The sequence below is a fragment of the Equus quagga genome, chromosome 10, assembly GCF_021613505.1.
Source record: "Equus quagga isolate Etosha38 chromosome 10, UCLA_HA_Equagga_1.0, whole genome shotgun sequence".
Taxonomy (NCBI): domain Eukaryota; kingdom Metazoa; phylum Chordata; class Mammalia; order Perissodactyla; family Equidae; genus Equus; species Equus quagga.
In genome coordinates, this window is record NC_060276.1 from 97,537,039 (window position 1) to 97,553,899 (window position 16,861).

Consider the following 16,861-nt stretch of genomic DNA (forward strand, 5'->3'; position numbering starts at 1 on the left):
AAAGACACTGACCACAAGGAAAACACCATGTGACATAGAGGCAGAAAAATTCATACTGAAGTACTAGGGACAAAGAATAGCCAAAACAACCTTAAAAAAAGAACAAAGTTGGAGGACTCACAATTCTTAATTTGAAAACTTACTACAAAGCTACAGTAATCAAGACAGTGTGATACTGACGTGAAGAGAGATATATAGATCAATAAAATAAAATTGAAAGTCCCCCTTGCATTTATGGTCAATTGATTTTTGACAAGAGTTCCAAGACAATTCAATGGGAAAAGAATAGTCATTTCAAAACTCTGTGCTTGGGTAATTAGTATCCACATACAGAATAATGAAGTTTGACCCCACCTCATGCCATACACAAAAATTAACTCAAAAATGGATCATAGAGCTAAATATAAGAACTAAAACTTTAAAACTCTTACAAGACAACATAGCAGTACAAGGAGTTAGGTAATGTTTTCTTAGATGGGACACCAAAAGCAAAAGTGACAAAATAAAAAATACATCAGTTGAATTTCATCGAAATAAAAACTTTTGTGCTGCAAGAAATGTCATAAATAAAGTGAAAAGACAACCCACAGAGTGGGATAAAATATTTGCAAATCGTATATCTGATAAGAGACATAGCCAGAATATGTAAAGAACTCTTACAATTCAACAACAACAAAAAGCATTAACGACCCAAATACAAATCAGTAAAGGATTTTAATAGACATTCCTTCAAAAAAGATGCACAAATGGCCAACAAGCACATGAAAAGATGGTCAACATCGTTAGTCATTAGGAAAATGCAAATTAAAACTACCATGAGATACCACTTTATACACACTAGAATGGTTAAAATAAAAAAAGACAATGATGAGTGTTTACACAGATGTGGAATAATTGGAACCCTTATACATTGCTGGTGGGATTCTAAAATGGTGCAACTACTTCAGAGAAAAGTTTGGCAGTTTCTGGAGATATATATATCTATTTTTTAAAGATTGGCATCTGAGTTAACACCTGTTGCCAATCTTCTTTTTTTTTTTTGTCGTTTTTTTAATTCTTCTTCTCCCCAAAGCCCCCCAGTACATAGTTGTATATTCTAGTTGTAGGTCCTTCTGGTTGTGCTATGTGGGCCGCCACCTCAGCATGGCCTGATGAGCAATGCCATGTCCACACCCAGGATCCAAAGTGGCGAAACCCTGGGCTCCTGAAGCAGAGCACACAAACTTAACCACTTGGCCACGGAGCTGGCCCCTCTGGAGATCTTCAACATGGAATTACTATATGACATAACAGTGCCATACTGAGGTATATACCCAAGAGAAATTAAAACATATGTCCACACAAAAGCTTTAAACAGATATTTGTAGCAGCATTATTTATAATAGCCAAAAATTAGAAACCCAAATGTGGTATGTCCAACAATAGAATATATTTTGGCAATAAAAATGAATAAAATAGGGACCAGCCTGGTGGCGCAGCAGTTAAGTTCGCCTGTTCCACTTCTCAGCGGCCCGGGGGCTCGCCAGTTCGGATCCCGGGTGCAGACATGGCACTGCTTGGCAAAAGCATGCTGTGGGTAGGCGTCCCACATATGAAGTAGAAGAAGATGGGCACGGATGTTAGCTCAGGGCCAGTCTTCCTCAGCAAAAAGAGGAGGATTAGCAGTAGTTAGCTCAGGGCTGATCTTCCTAAAAAACAAAAAAAGAATAAACTATTGGTACTTGCTATAACATGGATGAATCTCTAAAACATTATGTTAGGGGCCAGCCGAGTGGTTAAGTTCACGCTCTCTGCTTCAGCGGCCCAGGGTTTCACCAGTTTGAATCCTGGGCATGGACATGGCACCACTTCTCAAGCCATGCTGAGGCAGCGTCCCACATGCCACAACTAGAAGGACCCACAACTGAAAATACACAACTAGGTACCGGAGGGCTTTGGGAGAAAAAGGAAAAATGAAATCTTAAAAAAAAGAAAAAGTTATTTGTTAAAAATAAAACAACATTATGTTGGGGGAGAGAAGCCAGTAAAAAAAAAAAAAAAAAAAAACACATATTGTATGAATCCATTTATATGAAATATCCAGTAAAAGCTGGAGGAGGGAGAGAATGGACAGTGGAAAACGACTGTTAATGGGTATGGGGTTTCTCTTGGGGCTGAAGAAAATGTTCCAAAATTAGATTGTGATGATGGCTTCGCAACTTTGTGAATATACTAAAAACCATTGAATTATATACTTTAAATGGGTGAATTTTATGGTATGTAAATTATATCTCAATAAAGTTGCTTTGAAAAGGCATACCTGCACATCATTAAGGCTACAGATCTTTTCTTGTTTCTTCAAGTCTATAAACTGCTTTAGAAACATAGTTTCTAAACATTTATTAGCAATAGAACCTATTCTTTATGTGTCGTTGACTAGCTTATTCTGTTCCTGACCCCAGCCTATCTGGAGATGGTAGATTGCCCTGCTCTATCTGAGGCAGGGTTGTACCTGGGTTGATCTGTCAGACAGGATAGGCTAAGGTATGCCATAGTAGCAAACAGTCCCCAAATCTAGAGCCTTAACACAAAGTTTATATTTTATTCGTGTTACGTGTCCATTGTAGGTTCACAAGGGGGTTCTACTTAATTTAGTCACTCAGAGACCACAGCTGATGACAGCTGCGTCTTGATACATACTCCCACGATCAAAGAGGCGGGAAACATAGTGAATAATGCCAAGTTCTTAAATCTTCTGCCCGGAAGTGACAAGTAGCCAAAATCAGTTACGTTGCCATCCTTGATTCAATGAGGTGCAGATACATAATCCTCTGGCAAGAAGAGGCACTGGATGTTTGTGAACGATAACGCAGTCTACCACAGTAGGCTCATGGGCTTTGAAAAGTAGCTGAGAACATGCCACTTTCTGGGGATCTGTCCTCTGGCATTCTCTCTGGAGTCATTGCTACCCAACCATTTCCACACTCTCTCAACCAGACTTCTCTTAGATGCCTGGGGTAGCTGGGTGAATTGTTAATTACCGCACTGCTTAAGCCTTTTAATAAAGTCAGCAAATTAAAGAGAGAGCCCAGATAAAGAGAATGCTTTCCAAAATGTCATAATAAAATTAAGGTAATGAAGCACTTGGAGGGCTCTGCTCCCTTCTTTTTGTATAAAACTTATTCCAGAGAAGCTGGAAGAGAAATGGGGCCTGAAAGTAAAGAGGGGGGAAAATAAATTGCATGCCATTAGTTTAATTATAAAAATTCATTACATGAAGCCATGTAAGACAGAAAATAATGGAACTCTAATGGGTTGGCCGATAACACATTTACTAGCCTGCTCTCAGCTTGTAGTCATTGTTGAGAGGACAAAAAAGTAACAACTTTGGTATGTAGTCCTCCAAGCTATTGAAAAGATTAATCATTTCCAGTAAGCTGGAAAATGAGGGCCATTTTCTTAAATAGTATGCCCTGTATAGAGTGTTACCTTCTGAAACAGAGTTGTTTGGTAATGTCAGAGGTTTAATAGATGAGTCTTGAAGTTAATGGTGAGAGGCTTTCCTTTTGAAATAGCTTCCTTACAGATATTTTAACATTTCTATTATAAATTCATAAAGAGGTTTTATAGGTTGCTTTAATTCATACAAGCAAGCAAGAAATTGTTTCTTTTTCCCAGTAAAGATTTATAGAACATGAATTCATACTTAAGAGTAAATTCTTCAGTGATTTTTTTTTAAATAAACCAAACATGTATTTTTTTCTGCTATCTTTGTTTGGCAAGGTCTTATTTTATTATACACAATAATTTTCCCATCATGCTGTAATCATCAAGGAGATTATTTTATATTCTTCAAAGTTCAATTACAATAAGCCTAATCATTTTCCTTAAATTCCTTTATATGGAAAAATATCTTATTTAACTATATTGAAGTCTGAATATTGGAGGCAAGAAACCTGCATTTTTGTGATGTCTCTTTTGCTGACTAGCAAAAGAGTTTTTGTATTCTCATATGGGCAATTACGGGATTGGGTAAGAGGAAAGGAGATAAAAGAAAGGAGATAACAAAAGATCAAAGTGGATATATAGGTAAGGGTCGTATATTTGAGTGCTTTGTAATCCAAGCAGAGAGGTTTGAACTTTGTCTTGTAGGTAATAGGGAGCCATTGAAAGGTTTTATTGAGGAGTAATGTGGTTCTATTTGCATTTCAAAGAGATCTCTTGAGCAGCTGTGTGTGGATGGAAGCGCTGGTGTGAGAGTGGAAGGAGGCAGCCAATAAAAAGATTACTGCACGGTCCAAGCAAAAGATGAGAAGGGCTGGGGCCTGCCCGGTGGTGCAGCGGTTAAGTGCACACGTTCTGCGTTGGCGGCCCAGTGTTCGCCAGTTCGGATCCCGGGTGCGGACATGGCACCACTTGGCAAGCCATGCTGTGGTAGGCGTCCCACATAAAGTAGAGGAAGACTGGCACCAATGTGAGCTCAGGGCCAGCCTTCCTCAGCAAAAAAAGAGGAACATTGGCAGCAGATGTTAACTCAGGGCTAATCTTCCTCAAAAAAAAAAAAAAGATAAGGGCTTAAATTAATGCAATGGCAATGGAGGTAGGGGATTTGAAAAAAAGAGAAAATTGTGCTACAGTCTCTCTGTAGCTATGTTCCTTGCCTCCTCCTCCAGTTAAGGATCAACTTACACTGCAGAGGGAGAAGATTGGGCTAGGGACAGAAACTTGGGGAACACCAACATTTAAGGGACAGACAGAAGAAGAGAAATTTGAACCATAAGAGAGTGTAAAGGAGCGGGGGCGGAGAAAAGGTAGGGCCTCAAGAAGAACAGAGTAGTCAGTAGCACCAGTCACTGCAAATAAATTGAGTAAATGAGAACCTAAAACTTGCCAGACATTGGCCATTGGGGACTGAATCAGTTAACTATTTTCACAAAAATGCTGCATGACAAACAACTTCAAAATGTCAGTGGCACACAACGATAAGCGTTTTGTTTTTTCTAAGTTTGTGGCTTGGCTGGGGAGGCACCGCTTCACGCTGTGGGTTGATTGGGCTGGCTCTCCTCCACGTGTCACTCATCCTTCTCCAGGAATGAGCAAGCTAGCCCAGGCTATGTTTGTCTTATGGTGTTGGCAGAAGGGCAAAAGGGCTAGCCCCACTGCAGGAGCACATTTCAAGCCTCTGCTTGTGTCACTTCCATTAACATCCCACTAGGATTAGGCAAAGCAAGTCATATGGCCAAGCTCATTGTCAAGGGCGGGGAAGTAAACTCTGCCTTTTGTAGCAGGAAATTCAAAGTTATATAGCAAATGGCATGGATATAGGGTGAGATAAAGAATTGAGGCCTGTAATCCAATTTGCCACAGTGACTTCTGTCAGAATAGTTTTAGTGGGATGGTGATGGCAGAAGCCTGATTTTGATGAATTATAGAGTGGCAGGAGTGTAATCAAGGCGAGGCCATGAGTGAGTATTTGCCTTCTTAGGAGCTTCACCGTGAAGGAAAGAAAATGATAGCAGATTTTGTTGTTGCTTAAAGATGGGAGAGAGACTCATATTTGAAGGCGGTAGAGAAAGACCCTGTAGAGAGGCAAAAGGTTGAAAAGACACGAAGAGAGAGGGAGTACGTGGAAGAGGATCCCATAATAGATGAGTGTCCAGAGGGAAGAATCAGCATCCCATAGCACAGGAGTCACCTCTTCCTCTCAGACTGGAGAGAAGGATGTAAGATGTAAAGTCTGATGTTTCGTGAAATTTATGCTTGATAGGTTAATTTCCCCTGTGTAGTTGGAGTTATAGGTAGGGTCATTTGCTGTGAGATTTCTTCTGGTTTGTATCATCAGGGTTCAGCCTGGAAACCAGCCTAGATATTTCAGAGGGAATTTAACACAGAGGACTGGTTCCATGGCTAATGGAGGAGCTGAGAAGCCCAATAGGAGATGGTGAGGCAACCTGGAGTTAAGCAACATCAGGTAGCTGTTACCACCTCAAGGGCTGGAGGGCCCACAAGTGTAACCAGAGCCATCTGGGGCTAATTTGACCACTGTGGAGGCTGCGCAGCAGGTACTGAAACTACAGAGGGAGGGCCTGTCTAGCCGGAAATGGAGACACAAAGAAGTCGCTGCCCACACAGAGAGAGGGGGAGGTATACTCTAGTTTCACCCTTCCTCCTGCTCTATCTCCGACCAGGGCCTCTTGCTGGCCTAACCCAGCTGGAAGCCAGCTAACAAGAAATGCCAGCAAATTCCAATCCCCTGAAGAGGTTAGTCCATCTGTAATTCTGAATAGAGTAAGAGACAGGCAGAGAATGGTTCTAAGAGCTAATAAGCTCTTAGCTGTTAGTTCACAGAGCTCAATTTTTTTAATGAATTTCTTAGTTCATGTATGCACACATAGTATCCTAGGCAAAATGAGAGGAACCCAATATGTAGGACTTTTTTGTCTGTAAATATATTAGGATCTTGTTTTATAATTTTCCAAGCAATTTAATTTTGATTTTGACCTCACGAGAAACCTAAGGCATAATCAGAGTAAGTAGCCCCGTCCTCTTTTGCAGACAACAAAACTGGCACTCAAAAGGTTAATGACTTTCTTAACCTCAAACTGCAAGACAATGGCCAAGCAAGAGCTCCTGGGAAGATGCCATTTCATTACTCTGCACTGCCTTTCCTAAAGCTCCTTTGAGTCCCGGTCATTAAAGAACTGAACAATCGAGTTCACCTGAAACAAATGTTAATTTCACTTGTAGATAAATATCCCAAGACACATTTTATAAGAAAACTTAAAAAATCCTCAACCTTAAAAATTTAATTATAGGTCTAGCTACTCACATTTATCTTCTAAATTGATGGGAGCGTTTTAGAGCCGCAGGATCATAGGCAATGTCTATAAAACAGTGAGTCCCTTGCTTTGCATTCGGTAAAGGCCCGCCCTGTGGTGAATATAGTGGGGTTCATTGAAAATAGCAGTAGTAGGAGGAGGAGTAACAGTAGTAGTGATGATGATGATTATAGGTCATATTTATTGAATGCTTTGAATATGCCAGGCACCATTCTAAGTGTTTTCCCTGGATTTTCTAAATTAATCCTCATGATAATCTTTCAAGGTAAATCCTATTAATACACCCATTTAATGAAGGAGGAAACCAAGGCACAGAGAGGATAATTAACTTGCCCATTTGTCACATAACTAGTAAGTGATCAAGCCAGGATTCAAACCCAACAGGCTTATTCTGTTGCCCAGACTTTTAACTATCCTTTCTTTTCCTTCCCTGTTTTCTTCCATGTAGGGTCAGTATCCCTAAACAGAGTATCTTACAAATAAAAAATGAGAGAAGACAAGCATTAAAATGGAAAAATTGTAATACGCAAAATTCTTGAAATCAATTCGGGTTGTCCCACAGTCCACAATCATTTTTCTGCCTAAAATACTGTCTATAAATACTTAGCACGTATTGCAGCAGCATCATATTAGGTTTGAATATGAAATATTTCTTTCCTGGTTGGAGACACAATCTTTTGAGGATTTAGTGTTTTATATTCCTCATAGGAAACACACACACACACACACACACACACAAATACATATATATGCCCCCAAAATCATCTTTTTTATATAGGCTAGTGCTCACAGTATTTTAAATTTCTTCACACACCGTGATGACCACACAAACAATTCCCTGTAGTGTATCCCATTGTAAATGGAATTCAGAAATAAAACAAGAGTGTGTGTGAATTCTGTTGTGTTTTTGAATTTACACTCCTTCTGTGGTCTGGAAATATCCCAGTAGTAAATTTCACAGTCGTAGGCAAGGCTGGTCAAGGTCATTGTTCCTAGTGCGAATGACACTTGGTTAAAGCCCAAGGTGGTCAACATATTACGTTGGTTGGAAGGGAAACCAGTCTATTCTGGTGAATGTATTTAAGAGGAGAGAAAAGAAGGCTGCGGTTGAGAACCTTTGAGTTTAGATAAGGGCCTTAGCCCTGTCAATGTTAGTCAAGGTCAGTGGGATTTTCTTCTTTTTAATCCTGTGAACTCGCAAAACCTGGGCCCTATTCAGTGAGGGTTAACACTCAATCAAGATTTCCTCAGGTATAAAAATCTAAATTTCAGTGCGAATACAAATTTGAAGAAAAAGATACGGCTTGTGCATTTTTTGGCTTTCAAGCATTAAAATATATCAAAAAGTTCTGGTTTGAAGGAAAGCCTCACTCTCTTACTACCTTTCTACTATAAAGTCTCTAATTTAACTCTAGCTGGCTATTTCCTTCAAGATTTTGGAAAATTTTAGCATACTTTTCAATTTATAATTTTAGGCATTTTTTAGAACCAAAGATTGTATCCTCTTATATCTAGACTTTTCGAATAGCAGCTCATGAATCAGGGATGGCTTCCAGGTCATTTATCTTTCTTAGATAAAATAAATGATTTTAATTATATTTATTAACATTTTAATTTATATTTTATATTCTTAAATCTATACATATATGCTCTGATGTTGGTTCTTAATAAGTATTTCTTTAACAGTTGTATCCTTCCTAAAGAAGAATTATCTTGGGAAAAGGTAACCAAGTTATTGGTCTCAGTTTTGTGGATTCTTATGCTACCAGTTAGAGAATTAATAGATGATAGATAAGAAACTCTTCTTTTAAAATGCAAATCCATCCTCTAGATAGTCAGGGCCAATTGGTCTTTCTTATCTTAGTATACATTACTTTTGACACTATAGATTTGGCTTAAGCGAGAAGGGGAAGAAAAGGAGAGGTAATTTTGTACCCTAGGAAATTTCTAGAAAGGGAAAGCCTTTAGGGTGTGCATTTCACCTCAGAAAGGCTTTTGAATAGTGTGAGGATCTGAACAGTAGAAAATAGAAGCTGCAGGGCTTGATAAAAGGAGTATATAAGAAAAGGCAGGCATTCCACAAGGATAAATTTCTTTTTTGGGGAGGAAGATTAGCCCTGAGCTAACTACTGCCAATCCTCCTCTTTTTGCTGAGGAAGACTGGCCCTGAGCTAACATCTGTGCCATCTTCCTCTACTTTATACGTGGCACACCTACCACAGCATGGCTTTTGCCGAGCGGTGCCATGTCCACACCCAGGATCCGAACTGGCGAACTCCGGGCCACTGAGAAATGGAACGTGTGAACTTAGCCGCTGCGCCACCGGGCCGGCTCCTAAATTTATTTTTTCTGCTTTTTCTCCCCAAATCCCCCCAGTACATAGTTGTATATTTTAGTTGTGGGTCCTTCTAGTTGTGGCATGTGGGACACCACCTCAACGTGGCCTGATGAGCGGTGTCCTGTCCACACCCAGGATCCGAACCAGTGAAACACTGGGCCGCTGAAGCAGAGCGTGCGAACTTAACTACTCGGCCATGGGGCGGCCCCCACAAGGATAAATTTTAATTGCTTTACAGCACAGCAACTATACTTTGTATGTTTAAAAATTGTCTCTCTTTTTGCTTTCATAGAAAAAGTTAGTGACGTTGGCTTTAGCTGCCTGGTGCTAGTTTGGTTGTCTGAGTCTCTTTGCTGTGTGCAATAAATGTAGTTATTTCGTTTGATTCTGGAATAGGATATTCCAGTTAACTGAGAAATGCCAAATTATATACAGATTACACATTTTCAAGGAACAGGAGTCCAAACATACGGAAACTGTGCTAAAAGTATTAGTGTTTGATTTTTATTATACAAACATCATGCTAACAGGAAAGAACAAATATTAGAACAAAAATGATTACTCTTTTCAGAAGCATCAATTACTTTCAATTTCCAGTTCCCCTTCTAGTTCATGACTATGTATTCTTACAGATTTTAAGAAATACGGTGTAGACAGAAATTGCGTTCTGCTCTTTACTTATGATTTCTGTGCATATTCACTGCTTATTAGACCATTAGGTTGATGTATTATGTTATTTTAATGTCCTCTCGTTAAACATTGAAATTGTTTCTCATTTTTTTACTGTCTTAGTTAATGAAGATCTTTATTCCTATAATGTATTTCTCTTCTTTTAAATATTGTGTTAGAACAAAATACCAAAAGTGAGATTACAGGGTCAATGGGAGTAAGCATTTGTGTGTCACTTGCTATCTATTTCCAACTTGTCCCTATAGATCACTGCTCCTAGCAGTAGCACGTGAATGTGCTAATTTTACCAAGGCCTTTCCAGCTTTGGATTTTAGTTTTTATTAATTTAATTGGTGTCAAATTGTACCATCTTGATTTGATTATTTTTTTTAGTTTTGAAAGTTAATTTTTTTCGGAAAAATTTTTATTCTTTCTCTGGTCTGAATTCCCTGTCCCTGTTCCCTTGTTCATTTACCAATGGCTTAAGCCACCACCATGTTGAATTTGACATAATTATCTTAGCAATTTAATATTATGTTAATGCTTAGAGGCATCCTCCATGAACTTGCAGCAATGCTTAATAGAAATGTGGGGTATACGTCCAGAGAAACCTATCATTGATTTATTTCTGTCTTTGATATATGATATTTCAAGTGATGAAATACAGTTTGATGATCCTCAGTTGCCAAAGACAAACAAAGAAGAAAACAAAGGTCATTTGGTTTAGCAAGATCCTTACAGTTGAAATTTTCTTCTAATTTTATTTTATTTTTTTATTTTTTAAGATTTTATTTTTCCTGTTTCTCCCAAAGCCCCCCGGTACATAGTTGTGTATTTTTAGTTGTGGGCCTTCTAGTTGTGGCATGTGGGATGCCGCCTCAGCATGGCTTGATGAGTGGTGCCATGTCCAGGCCCAGGATCGGAACTGGCGAAACCCGGGGCCACCAAAGCAGAGTGCACGAACTTAGCCACTCGGCCACGGGTCCGGCCCCTTCTAATTTTAAAGTGGGACGTTTTTTGAAGTATTATGAATAAACTGATCCTTCAAAAAAGTTCTTAACTAGAATAACAGCACTATTCTTTGGATGTTCAGTATTTTCTGTATGCAGCTTTAGTTAAATGCCAGTAGATGGCACTAATTACATAAACAACTCAACAAGTTAATAAAGAGGGAAAGAAATACATGAAGCATTTTTTTCTGTTCAAATTTTGGTATTTGTCACATACTTAACAATTATATGGAAGCTTATTTTTATAGTTCTCTCCCATGATAAAAACAATTAAGTCCAGTTTATTTCCAATTAATTGCTACGAAATTGAAATGTCTGATACTGGTTATTGCTCAAGATGCTGCATTTAAAAAGTTTTGTCATGAAGAATGAGTTAGCTTATACTGTCATGATTGACTGAATCACATGGTAGGTTAACAGCAATCATGTAGGCATGTTCCGACCTGAGGATTCAGAAGCTATTGATGAAGCATTCTAAGAAACTCCAACTAAAGATTTCAGAGAAAACTGATATTCATTCTCTTTCCCATGCACACCTATAGCAATTGGCCAAAGACCTCCGCCAGTGGCAAATAAATGTCGATGTGGCAAATGACTTGGCACTGAAACTTCTCCGGGATTATTCTGCAGATGATACCAGAAAAGTACACATGATAACGGAGAACATCAATGCCTCTTGGGCAAGCATTCATAAAAGGTATGAACTACATTATTTCTAAAACTACTGTTGGCTATAATGATGGGGTGGTGACACTGGGTGGATGATGCACATTTGTTTTCCCAATCCTGCTAAACCAGGGCTTGGGAGGATCCAAGATGGCAAATGCCATCTAAAAGCACAGGCTTGCCTAAATCCTCTTATTTTAAAGATGAAGGATCCACAGACTGGTGAAATTAAATGATTTGCCCACAGTCACAAAGGTAGTGACATACTTAGAGATTAGACAAAAACAAAATGCTGATTTGTAGCTGGAAAAGCCATTTATCAGTCTGCTTTGAGATCTCTATCCAAAGAAATATTGTTCTATTCCATCACGGCACATGCTGCCCCATCCTTAATCTGACAAGGAAGTCACTTGGGGCTTCAAGATAGAGTTATAACTGTCCATGGTGCCATCATTGTATCTCAGTTTACACACCCAATGGGAAAATCTCTGTAGTGTAACAGGACTCATAACTTCACCTCCCACTATATATCTATGGAAATTAACAGCTCTTAGAGATACCATCTAATCAAACTGGGTCTTGTCCCCTTATTATCCTCTCTCTTAACCCCTGGGCTTTTCTTTCATTAGCATTTATCCTAATTATGAATAAAAATGAATTATGTAACTAATTGTTTAATGTTTGTCCTTCACACTAGTCTAAACCTCTGAGGACAGAGACTGTCTTTCTTATTTGACACATCCTAAAATCCTGAAGCAGGTGATATAATAGGGAGCTGGTAAATATTTGTTGAATGATGACTCTCTTTGCATAATGTAGAGTTACCTTGTTCAGGCTATGGTAAGTTAAGGAATACTGGGTACTCATTTTCAGTTCTGTCAGAAAACAGGGGCAAGAATAGTACTTGTACAATGATGAGGAAGACCACACTGAAAGGTAAGGTAAATGAGTTCCAGAAGGTGACATGAATTACTGAAAAAGTCGGTTAGGTGGCCTTCATTAAGCAGAAAAGGCCACCATCAAAGGGAAAAAAAAACAGATTTTGAACTAAAAGCAGAATCTTTTAGGAGTAATGAGCTATTGATACGTGAAAATTGAGAGACCAAGTAAATCTTGAAATTGAGTTAGAGATTGAGTGAAAACTCATGTGAAACCAGATTTAGGTTGGTGACCCTGGGGGAATAGAGCAGCTCTAGTCCTGAATTCCAGACAGTGGGTGTTCAGATGACCATGGAAAAGAAGACCCACCCTGAAGTTGGAGAGTTGTATTTGGGGTCCTATCCAAAGGACCCTGGTGGAGAGAGGACGAGCTTAAACAGGGGACTGAGAATAGGAAAAAATTCTCAAGGTTACTGCCTCCTCTCAGTGGCAAGGTTTGGACTTTCTGCTCCAAATACATCTGGTATCTGTTCAGTTAAACAAGGGCGGGTAGGCTCAGGAAGACTTATTCATATGCAATTGATTCGTATCAGAGAGTCAATAGGTACATCTCAATGGGAAATACTTGCTTCTCAAAAAGAAGCTTCTTTGGGAAAGCAGATTAAAATCAGAAATTAATTTGGTGAGTTTAGGGAACGTAAGCTAAGAAGAGACCAAAAAGAAAGCTTGTTCATGGTACAAAACTAGAGCTTCAAGGGAGGTCTGTCCCATCTAGGCCACTCTTTCTGGCAGTCCCCTCTCCACGTTCTCATGCTCCTTGAACCTCCAAGCAGCTCTCTCCATTCTTTTGATCACTTTCTTAAGGTCTTTGGATTCTTCAGAGGAGAGGCTTCCGGTTTATATTTTTTGACTTGGTCTCTAAAAAGCTACCACCTAAGGAAGGTATATAGTTATTTCTCCAATAGGTAAAGTAATATAGAATGTTAGAAGCCAAATTACCTTTTTTGCTGGCCAATACAGAATCTGCAATTCATCAAGCTAATTTTGACTCATGCCTCTAAAGTTTTTCCCTGTTCCTTTCTCGCATGTACTCTGTGAAAACTCATCCTCTTGTGTAGTTTGTCTGCTGATGACTATCCACGATACCATTTGCAGCTGAGACTGATCTTTTGAGTTTCAGACCTGCATATCCTACTGATTTCTTTCCATTTTAATGTCCTTCAAGAACTTCAAACTGAATGGTCCCAAAGCTGGACTCATCTTTGCCCTCTTTTAACCTCTTTCTCCAAATACAATCTATTTCTCTTCCTATGATGCCATTCCAGTGAACATTACCACAATCCATTCAGTTGTTCAAATCAGAAACTCATGCTTGACTCTTCCTTCTACAGCCCCAATAGTTAAGCTATCATAGAGCTATTTACTGCCTAAATAGCTTTCAAATCCAGTCACTTCTCTTCATCCCTACTCCTTGACTATCATGTGTTGCCTGAGTGACTACATCATTCACCTAACTGACTTCCTCCTTCTAGCCTTCCTACTTCCCATCCATTCTCTACATAGAATGTAGGGTGATCTTTCTAAATATAGTATATTCATGTCGTTCACTCTCCTTCCACTTTTAAAACCTTTAGTGGCTTATTCATTATTATTTGAAGACTGTCCACACTCTTTTAGATGACTTCAAGGTCTTGCGTGATTTGGCCTTTCCTTAAAACTCCAGCCTAACTTTCTGCTCTCTCTCAACCCCCCCTCCCAAATTCCTAAACACAGTGAAGTAACATTGAGCTGTTTTCATTTCCTCATTGCTGTGTTCTGTCTTCTCTATTACCTGCTGACCTGAGACATACATATATCTCTTATTTCTTCCTCTTTGCGTAGTTAAGGTCTATTCATTATCCAGGTCCCAGTGTAAATGCCAATTCTCCCAGGAAGCCTTCTCTGACTACCAACCCCAAAGCCCGCCCTCTTTTGGCCCCCTATTATAGTGCTTATCTGACTACACCGTACTTAAGTGTTTGCTGGTCTTTGTCTCTTATGAGAATGTTGGCTCAGTGAGGGTATGCACATTGGCTACTTGTCCACCATATTACCTAGCACTTAGCTTGGCAAGTAGTAACTACCCTCAAAACGTTTTTGATTAAATAGGTAAATGAATAAACAAAAAATAACTACAAGTGTTCCGATATACCAATAACTCGAGACAGAATAAAAATGTATTCGTTAGGATTGCTTTCAGTTTCAAGTAACAGAAAACCCAAGGTCAGTAGCTTACCTGATAGAGATCTATTTGTTTTACTTAATGAGAAGTTCAGAGGTAGGCAGATGCTCATGTTGACTCCGTGGATCAACCATGTCAGCCCTGAAGTTTCCACGTTCTTTTTGGCGTTTCCGTCAGAACAGGTGCATTCCAGCAGGAAGAACAAGGGGAAGGGAAAGGCACAGTGCGTGTATCAGGAAAGCAATGGCTTTCCCGGGAACTTTAGGGCCAGAACTATGCCACAAAACCACCTCTAGTGCCTAGGAATTGGAGTTGAGACAGCCAGTAGAGAATGTCTGCCATAATGGGTGTGGAAAGAATAAACTGATAAACCGGCATGCTGTAGCTGGACAGCATAAAGTTCCCTGGAGAGATAACCAGTCACATCTTTCAGTAAATACAGTATATCCATGTAAGTCATATATTCATGTATAGTGTCTATTCATACAGTATATTCACGTAGGATCGTAATAACAATGGGCCATTTGGACTTGATGGTTGTTCTGGTCGGCGTGAGAGGTCGTGAGGAGAGCTGGATCCTCAGTTGGCTAATGATAACTTACATCAGAAGTTCGCCTGCTATGGAGGCTATGTGTGTCAACTGCACAAACTAAACCATATTCTACTTGGCTACAGCTTCTCTGATTTTACATTCTTATAGATCTTATGCTAAATAAAGAACAAGAAAACTCTTTGTGACCTTTTACATTTTGACCTTTTCATCCAATATCTTGCCCAGCTAAACCCAGAAGTGAAGTAACATCATCCTCCTCCTCTAGATTTGTGTTGTCCAATAGGGTAGCCACTAGCCACAGGTGGCTATTTAAATGTAAATTAGTTGGAATTAAATAAAATATAAAATTCATTTCCGCCATCTCATCAGCCACCTTTCAAGTGCTCAAGAGCCACATGTAACTGGTGGCTTCCCTATTGGACGTTTCCATCATCACGGAACATCACAGATGGTCCTGCTCTAGACCATCTTTGTCTGCGTTCACCTAAGCAGTTTAGGGTACATTTATAACAATTTCATACTATATTACATTAAAAAGAGTTTTTGCCAAATTTCATAAATAAAAGGTATTTCTTTTACAAAGTGGTTCACATTATCCTATTTCCTTGTTTCTACCTTATTTCTTTTATTTATCCATTTTCTAGAGTTGGTGTTCAAAATCTCAAAAACTACAACTATCACAGGATATAAACACTTTCACTTTTGTCGTTAATTCTATAAACATTATTTTGTTTTATTTTATTTATTTACTTATTTTTTGGTGGGGAAGATTGGCTCTAGCTAACATCTGTTGCCAATCTTCCTATTTTTGCTTGGAGAAGATTGTCCCCGAGCTGACATCTGTGCCAATCTTCCTCTACTTTCCGTATGGGGCACCACCACAACATGGCTTGATGAGCAATGTGTAGGTCCATGCCCGGGATCCGAACCCACGAACCACAGGCTGCCAAAGTGGAGCATGTAAACTCAATCACTATGCCACTGGGCCAGCCCCAATGTAAACATAATTTTAAAAGGAGAGATTGTTAATATTAATGTTTGAATTGTGGAGAAAAAGTATCTCATATCTTTGAAAAATGTCTGTAAACAAGACTTTTTAGGTAGAAGGCACTCTGTTGAAAGCATTTGGATTCCATCATTTCTCACAGTTCAGATTTCACTGTTGAACACCAATGTATTGCCTGCCCTGAAACTTTCAATCATATAGATAAATATATTCAAAAATTTTATACATTTGGAACCCTATTTAAAGCAACGAAATCTTCAATTCAGTTTTAGGTTATTGAATGTTAAAGAAAGTATAAAGAATATAACTTGGGGGGTCAGCCTGGTGGCCTAGTGGATAAGTTCAGCATGCTCAGCTTTGGCAGCCTGGGTTTGTGGGTTCAGATCCCAGGTGCGGACTTACCCTACTCGTCAAACCACACTGTGGCGGCAACCCACATTCAAAATAGAGGAAGATTGGCACAGATGTTAGCTCAGGGCCAATCTTCCTCAAGCAAAAGTAGGAAGATTGACAACAGATAGTAGCTCAGAGCCAATCTTCCTCACGAAAAAGACTATGTATCTATTTATCTAGATAGATAGAGAGAGAGAGAGAGAGAGAGAGAGAGATATCTTGGAAAAACTTTACTTTGATATTATATACTGGCAGGCTATAACTTCAAGACATAAAAACAAAAGTAAACTAATTTTATTTTGCAGTTT

General features: G+C 39.1%; 1 protein-coding gene across 9 annotated transcripts in view; it reads left to right on the top strand.

Annotated features, from left to right (window-relative positions):
* Positions 1 to 16,861, top strand: part of DMD (dystrophin) — a 2,273,580-nt gene that overhangs the window by 1,760,044 nt on the left and 496,675 nt on the right. For all 9 annotated transcript variants that reach the window (XM_046672830.1, XM_046672828.1, XM_046672833.1 and 6 more), the window contains one exon: positions 11,378 to 11,532. In XM_046672830.1, the coding sequence (XP_046528786.1) occupies positions 11,378 to 11,532 (155 nt within the window). The remainder of the gene's footprint in view (positions 1 to 11,377; positions 11,533 to 16,861) is intronic.